This window comes from Mustela lutreola, chromosome 12 (genome assembly GCF_030435805.1).
Source record: "Mustela lutreola isolate mMusLut2 chromosome 12, mMusLut2.pri, whole genome shotgun sequence".
Lineage (NCBI taxonomy): Eukaryota > Metazoa > Chordata > Mammalia > Carnivora > Mustelidae > Mustela > Mustela lutreola.
Genome location: NC_081301.1, coordinates 53,234,863 through 53,243,659, shown reverse-complemented (window position 1 = coordinate 53,243,659; position 8,797 = coordinate 53,234,863). Strand labels below are relative to the sequence as shown.

Genomic DNA, 8,797 nt, shown 5'->3' with positions numbered 1-8,797 from the left:
TAAGTATGTCAGGATTCCTCCCCAAAGCAAAAAAGGAACCCCCTGCCTCAGCAAAAGAGCCTCAACTAAGAACACCAGGGTAATCATTTCACAGTACCTACGGGTAGTGAGTCATCATGTTGTACACCTTAAATTCACACAATGTGGGGCGCCTGGGTGGCTCAGTGTGTTAAAGCCTCTGCCTTTGGCTCAGGTCATGATCCCAGAGTCCTGGGATCGAGCCCCACATCGGGCTCTCTGCTCAGCAGGGAGCCTGCTTCCTCCACTCTCTCTCTCTGCCTGCCACTGTCTTCTTGTGATCTCTGTCTGCCAAATAAACGAAATCTTTAAAAAAAAATTCACACAATGTTATTTGTCGACTATACCTCAATAAAGCTGGGGGAAATCTAAAATAAATAATAAAACATGTGAAGAACCAATGGATTGTGGTAACAGGGCTCAGTGAGAAATTACCGTACTGATAGTAAACCTCCGGACTGTTTGGAAATTGTCTCCAAGGAAATTACTTAGATTAAAGATGGACATCGTGATCAGACAGGTAAAACAGTGACTCTAATGCCATCCTGGGCCACCTAGCGCTAGGAGCTATAGCACCGATGACTGCCCCAGCAATCCATCAATACGGGAGCCCCAAGCCTGCCCCAAGACACTGAAGCCAGGATTCTGCCCGCGCTCACTCTTCTTTCTCTGTTCCCAGAAAAGCGATGCTCCCACTTCTACTTCATTCATCTGTTCTAAATATATTAAGAGAGACCCGACCATGTCCCTGGCATGGGAACAAAGGTGAAGGCAGATATGGTCCCTTCCTTCATGGTACTTGCCATCTAGTGAAGCCTGGAGACAGTTAATTAAATAATTACACACATGCTAGTATAAAAGTTATGAGCAATCTAAATTCAAGGCTGGGAGAGCCTCACTACGGGCAACTGAATGAGCCTAGAGTGGGGAAAGGTACCTAAAGGGATTCTTACTAAGGAACACTCGGCCAATAGATATTGGTTATGGCAGCAGGGGTCACCTTCAGGAGCACCTGCTGCCACAAGGGGGCAGGCAGGAGCACGGATTTGGAGGCCTCAGGCCAGCTGTTGCCTTTCAACAACTCTCTTTCCCTGGACAGTCGCTTGAATTCTTGGTCTCAGTTTGCACATGTATAAAATGGGGAAAGTAGTGGGAATTAAATGATAAAATACATAACGTGCTCAGTGAAATGACTGGAACATAGTAGACCTACAATAAATGTTAGCTGATATTATTTTTGTTATTATTAATCTTCTCTGCTTTCAAGTGGGAGTTTAGACTAAGGAAGAAGAGGTAAAGGGAAGATTTTGCATTTAAAGACTAAATGGCTAAATGCTATTTATATGTGATATGTTACTGGACTTTTAGATTCCAGATAGAACACAAGATCCATTATGACACAGAAGCAAATAAAAATAATACAATTAGAACTCTCAGCCACCTAGCTGGAAATTGAACTGTTATGTTTAACCTCGTTTATGTGGGAAAACGTGTTCCAATCCAAACTGAATTAGCCAAATAATCCTCTTGAATACAGTGCATTTGTAACTGGTGACTGTCCATTCTTTCGCACAGAAGAGTTCTACAGGTGAGAGCGATGTTTTACCTACAGTGGAAATCTCCTGAAACATGGGGCAATGCCTTTCCATGGCTGTTGGCTATTCCACCTGGAAAGGACCATAGTGATACCATGTCCACTGGGAAATTGTCATGGAAGTTACGTGACTTACACAGGGACAAGTAAATGCACCTGGGGCTAAATTCCCTTAATCAGTTTCCTTTCCTTTGTCTCATTAAAGAGCAGTCCCTAACTAAAGAGGATATTTTCTCTCTTCTAAGCCTTTTATTATGTTCACAGGACCAGTATAGGTCAGGAAGCAACAAAAACAAGCAATTTGGAGAGCTCCTGATGACTCGGTCCATTTGAATAATTGGGTGATTCAGGTAGATATTTGCTTATATATTTTGAGTAAACGTAAGTGAATATTCTACCTAAAATGAAGTCTGGGATATTAAAATTTTTTAATTCTGTTCGGAATGATTTACAAACATGCGAGGAAAACCTATGCACATAAAGAAAAGATGGGGGGGGGAGTATTAAAATGAATAAAAACTCATTGGTTTCCTATGAAGAGGACCCATAGAAATGGAAAGACATTCCCTGCTTGTGAATTGCAAAAACAAATATTGTTAAAATGTCCATACTTCCCAAAACAGTCTACATATTCAGTGCAATCCCAATCAAAATACGAACAGTATTTTTCACAGAGCTAGAACAATCCTAAAATTTGTATGGAACCACAAAAGACCCTGAATAGCTGAAACAAACTTGAAAAAGAAAAGCAAACCTGAAGGCATCACAATTCCAGACCTCAAGTTGTATTACAAAGCTATAGTCCTCAAAACAGTTTGATCCTCCTACAAAAGTGGGCACGCAGATCAATTGAACAGAATAGAAAACCCAGAAATAAACCCGCAATTATATGGTCAATTAATCTTCAACAAAGGAGGAAAGAATATCCAATGGGAAAAGGACAGTCTTTAACAAATAGCATAGAGAAAACTGGAGAGCTACAGACAAAAGAAGAAAAAGAATGAAACTGGACCACTTTCTTATGCCATACACAAAAACAAAGTCAAAGTATTAAAGACCTAAATGGGAGACCCTGAAACCATAAAAGAGAGCACAGGCAGTAACTTTCTCTGACATCAGCTGTAGCAACTTTTTTCTTGATGTGTCTCCAGAGGCAAGGGAGCTAAAAGCAAAAATAAAGTCTTAGGGCTACATCAAAATAAAAAGCTCTGGCACAGCAAAGGAAACCATCAGTAAAACTAAAAGACAACCTACTGAATGGTAAAAGATATCTGCAAATGATATATCCAATAAAGGGTTAGTATTGAAAATATATAAAGAACTGATACAATTCAACACCCCAAAAAACAAATAACCCAATTTAAAATTGGGCAGAAGACATGAATAGACATTTCTCCAAAGAAGACATCCAGATGGCCAACAGATACATGAACAGATGCTCAGCATCACTCATCATGACAGAAATGCAAATCAAACCTCCAATGCAGACCCCCACCTGTCCCTCGGTCCCAGAGCTGCCTCCAGCAGTCTCCTCTGCAATGAGGTTCCACAGCCTAACATCCTGACCCCATCACCCACCCGTGATTGCCGGCAGAGGCTTGGAGGGGGGAAGGGGTCATCACCAGGGTTTCCACCAGCCCACAAACCACAACATGGCAGCCATCCCCTCCAGCAGCTGGCTTGTGGCCACTCACCAGTATGACCAGCGCTGCCTGGGCTCCACTTCCAGTAACACGAAGTGCAGAGTATCCTGGGGAAGTTGCCCCTCGCCACCCCAGGCTCCCCATGGCCCACTTGGGTTGCTGGTGGGCAAGCTGCTTCCTTCAGAAGTCCACTCTCCCATTCATGGCTGCAGTGTTGGAGTCCCCAGAACACTCGGAGTCCCCTCCGGCCTCCAGCTTCATGATCTCCATGAGCAAGCCATCTGGTGGCCAGCCTGGCAAAGCCAAAACCAGGCCCCAGTCCTGAGTGGTCACCACCAGGCTCCACCAGGCGCTAGGCTCATCAGAAACCCCCTCTCCCTCCTGAAGGCTGCAGCCTACAGAATCAGTAGACTGCAGCAAGCAGAAACAGTTGGACTCTTTTATAGAAAAACCGCAAAACACCAAAAAGGACGCGAAGAGAACCCCACTCTGTACTATCCATGCCCCATGCCTGTGTGCCTTGCACCCAATGTAAAAACAAACTCCCAGCAACCAATAAAACAATCAAAACAACCTACATGCACTAACTTCTCACACCTGTCAGAGTGGCTAAAATCAGAAACACAAGAAACATGTGTTGGTGAGGATGTAGAGAAAAAGGAACCCTCTTACACAGTTGGTGGACATGCAAACTCATGCAGTCACTGTGGAAAACAGTATGGAGGTTCCTCAAAAAGTTAAAAATAGAACTACATTGTGATTCAGCAACTGCACTACTAGGTATTAATTCAAAGAATACAAAAACAATCATTCAAAGGGGTACACGCACTCCACTGTTTACAGCAGCATTTTCCACAATAGCCAAGATATGGAAGCAGCCCAAGGGTGCTGATGAATGGATAAAGAAATGGCATAAATATATATAATATACTATATATGGAATATTATTCAGCCATAAAAAGAATGAAATCTTGGGCGCCTGGGTGGCTCAGTAGGTTAAGCCACTGCCTTCGGCTCAGGTCATGATCTCAGGGTCCTGGGATCGAGTCCCGCATCGGGTTCTCTGCTCAGCAGGGGGCCTGCTTCCCTTCCTCTCTCTCTGCCTGCCTTTCTGCCTGCTTGTGATCTCTCTGTGTCAAATAAATAAATAAAATCTTTAAAAAAAAAAAAGAATGAAATCTTGCCATTTGCAACAATGTGGATGGAGCTAGAGAGTATAAAACTAAGCAAAATAAGTAAATCAGAGAAAGAAAAATACCATACAATTTCACTCATAAATGTAGAATTAAAGAAACAAAAGAGCATGGGGTGGGGGTGGGGGAGAGGGACAAACCAAGAAACAGACTTAACTATAGAGAAGAAACTGATGGTTACCAGAGGGGAGGTGGGTGGGGGGATGGGCTAAACAGGTGATGGGGATTAAGGATGATGTATGGAATTGCTGAATCAGTATATTGTACACCTGAAACTAATATAACTGTCAACTATTCTGGAATTAAAATAAAAACACTAAAAATATGTTTTCTCCATTTTTTATATTTTCTCCAAGGGATGTAGAAGTTTAACATAATAAAGGAAAACCTTTTACTACATGAGACCAAAAAAAAAAAAAAAAAAAAAAAAGACAGATAACAAACCAAAAACACGAAACTTCTCTTAACTGGGGAAAAGAATATTCGCTTTCCACAACTCTCAGTAATTTCTCTTTATACTCTGGCACCATGGAAATGCCAGAGGAACTGGGGTAAATATTTTTATTTTTTAATCATATCACCTGGAAGCAGTCCAATTCACTAAAAATCAATTTCCAGAAAACTATTTCAGTGAATTGCCAAATTACAGCAAATTGGTTTTCAGGAAGAAAAAAAAAGGACCTTAAGCTGCATTACCCAATTCTTTGATAAAATATACCTAATACACCTTATAAACAGCAGTACGAGTAGTGAGTGGACACTCCCTGCTTCTCCTGCATTTAACTATTTCTTATTTACCTAGAAAGGGCGCAGTGATTTCTAAGACCATTTCAGTGAAGTGTTGAAACTCACAAAGGCTCCTAAGAAATAGGTCTTTTTCCTATCTAAGGCTGGAACAATAATACAAAGCACTCGATGCCCAGAGCAGAATGGCCAGATTCAGAGATCCTACCCTGTCTCAGCTGTTACAAGCAGCAAGGAGAGGTCCGGGACCTCTAATCTGGTTTCCCAAGTCCTCGCCTGTGTTGTTTGCTAGTATCTAACATATGCGATCATCGCTTACACACACACACAGAGACACACACACTTACACACAGAGCTATTTCTGCCATAAAACATCTTGAGTATTCTTATCATTACATAGCTATGATTCTCAAACTGGCCCTGGCACACGGAAGGCAGGGAGAGACTGAGGAAAGAGGCAGAGCACCCCTGATGGGTGGTGGCTTCCACAAGCATGGGAACCTAACTTAGCAGGCTTGTCTCCGGCAGCCGCAAAAAGAGTCAATGTCCGCCCCTGCTGCCGGTCCTTGCGGTTTATACAGAGGTCTTACCTGGGCTCAGTCATGTCTTCAGCCCAGGTGATCTCAGCCACACGTGGCTCTCTCCAGGCTGTGTCCTTAAGACGGCTCCAGCTGTGGGAATGGCGGGCAGACCAAGCACTCTGAGGACAGGGGAGAGGGTAATGAGCCTGTGGTTGCCAGGGGCAGCTGGAGGGTCAACCCCCACAGTGGTGTCCTCCTGATGACCTCCCACAACAGCAGCTTATGTGATTTTTTCCAGGAAGCCAGGCCCCATTAAATCCATAGGTCCCGGCTCTGCTGATCATGATCAATTCTAGACAGACCAGGTACTTTCTGCTCTGCTGAAAATATTCCACAATTAGGGACTCTCCCATCAGAGAAAGCCATTAGAGTGCCCGCCAAGAAGTCTGTCATTAATATGTTTATAAAGAGATTTAACCAAGTCATCTCTCTTGGTAAAAAGAATGGGTTGCATGCCTGATGCCACCTTCCCAGCCGCCGAAAGAAACATAATTTGAATTTATTTGCTTCTTTATTACTAAAAGTTTTTCTTTCTCATTTCAAAAAAAAAAAATGTTTGAGGCAAAAAATACAGATAAGCAAAATTTTTTAATTTTTTTTTTATCTTTTAAAGATTTTATTTATTTATTTATTTTATTATTTATTTGCAAGAGAGGGAACACAAGCAGGTGGGGTGGGAGAGGGAGTAGCAGGCTCCCCGCTGAGCAGGGAGCGTGATGCGGGGCTGGATCCCAGGACCCTGGGATCATGCCCTGAGCTGAAGGCAGATGCTTAATGACTGAGCCACCCAGGTGCCCCTAAGCAAAATAACTTTAAAATATTTAAACTACTTAAATCAACATAATCCCTCATCCCTCTAGATTAACTAAATTAAACAACATTAATAGATTATTAATACATTAATAGATTGTTGGACTTCTTTCTACCTTTTTAATAAATGCATGGTATTAATGAAATGACATCAGGCTAAGGGTCCTTGAGACACATATAAATTATAAACAAGACGTGGGGTGGGGGTAGATTTCTAGAAGAGCAGTGTGAGGAGCTCTGCAAAGCTCCCAGCAAAACCACCATACTAGTCAAGATTTTTTTTTTTAATGATTTTAAGTCTCTAGAAATTCTTTAAGGATGTACAGCACTTAGAGAGAGCCCTTAGAGAAACAGTTACTCAAGAAAGTCTGCTAAATCTCAGGAAGAAACCCAAGAGTTGGTGGCATTGCCCCTCACTCCAGCTTGGCATGATGGGGGCGTTAACCCAACTGGGGCCACCCAGAGCATGGGGCTTCCACTTCCCCCAGCTCTCAGTCTGGGGCCACAGGATCTCTCCTGGAGGACCAGGCCACCAGCATTTCCCATCCGTCCACTAGGTTCATGTTGCAGAAATTCTATTCCAGCAAGAATAGCCAAGAGGTCTAGGACTAACTTCTATCACCCTCAAGTCATGGGACAGAAGCTCTGCCCCAGGCTCGGCAGCTGACAATCCTGGGACCCAAATCCCCTTAATCCCAGCTCACTCATGGACAGATTCCATGTCAGGAGAGGCAAGCTGAGAAGATACACAGGCTACCCCCCACCCCCATGTAGCACCTTGCTCAGCAAGCAGGCATGTCATTCTGAGACAAGGGGACTGCGTCCCTGTCCCAAGCTCTATAGCACTTGACCATAGATTTGCCCAGTGAGAGAGACAAGCCCTAAGAACAGAGACCTTTGAATCTCTCCTCAAAGGAATGATTTTATTTGGAACAAGGTATGGGGAAGTTTAAGCCTAAGGGCACTATTGAACCAACGGAGATTTTAATCGTAAGCAATTAAGAGAAAGCTTGTAACTTTATAAGAATAATAAGCTAAACTATATGGACACCTGGGAGCCTCAGTCGGTGAAGCGTCTGCCTTCAGCTCAGGTCATGATCCTGGGGTGCTGGGATCTAGAACCACATTGGGCTCCTTGCTCAGCGGTGAGCCTGCTTCTCCCTCTGCCTGCTGCTCTCCCTGCTTGTGCTCTCTCTCTCTCTCTCTCTGACAAATAAATAAATAAAATCTTTAGAAAAATAATAATAATAAGCTAAACTGTAGACCAATGGAAGGTTAACAGAAAGAACTAAGGAAAAAGAGAGCTAAAAACAACACTCCTGGGATAAAAACAAACCTCGAAGACTGACCGCAAAGACTTTTACTCCTGAAAAAGGACCCAAATTTAATTGGACAAGATTGTAGAACTATTTAGATCCCAGGGCACTGTGCAAAATGGTAGAGCAACCAGAGAGAAATTAGTGAAGACTAACGGCTGGGTGTAATACTAACAGAGGGGGGCCGCCTAGTAGAGAGATGAGGGAAAGAGACAGTCAAAGGCGGCCCTGTTCAAGCTAGTCATCCCACACACCTGCAGGCACGCCCAAGGTGCGACGTCCAAGGCTTTACCCTGGAGCAGGGAAACTTCCAGCCTTGTCACTGAACACATAAAAAAGAAATGACACATGAAAGTGACTTCAATCCAAAGGGACAAAAGAAAAGAACCAGAAAGGAAGTTAAGAGGGTTGACGTAACAGGCATTGCAGGTAAAGGGTTAAGTAGCCCTGATCTATGAAACGGGCCCTCCGGTTAACATTCTAGCCCAGTCTTCTGGAGACCTGATCAAGGGAAGGAGTCTGACTTCGTGTGGCAGAAACCGCACTGGGAGAGAGGTGCCTCTTCTGGACTGTCACTCTCTGTCGGGCTCCCTGCCTGAAATGGACCACCTCACCACTAATTCCTCCACAGGTGGGGTGGGAATTACCACACTAAGTGTTCGCCATCAGGGCATCGGTAACAAAGATCCCACAGACTGAGGGGCCCTGCCTGGCATGTCTCTCCTGTCTTCTGCCCGGAACTGAACTTCTATGAGGTCTCCCACTGGAGAGGAACGCTGGATGCTGCCCCGATGCGCTGTGACTCCGACTGACAACCTCCGCAGCCGCCTAGGCCAAGTGCAAACTCGGATCGCCTTCACTTTCAGTGTTTGATCGACTCTAACAAGACCCCCGGATG

At 43.9% G+C, this 8,797-nt stretch overlaps 1 protein-coding gene across 1 annotated transcript; it reads left to right on the top strand.

Annotated features, from left to right (window-relative positions):
- The first annotated feature begins 3,264 nt into the window (after positions 1–3,264).
- Positions 3,265–3,541, top strand: LOC131812253 (pancreatic progenitor cell differentiation and proliferation factor-like). The gene is made up of 2 exons (XM_059141495.1): positions 3,265–3,410; positions 3,443–3,541. Exons 1-2 carry the CDS (start codon positions 3,265–3,267, stop codon positions 3,516–3,518), a joined length of 222 nt encoding a protein of 73 aa, XP_058997478.1. The 3' UTR covers positions 3,519–3,541.
- Positions 3,542–8,797: the final 5,256 nt, after the last annotated feature.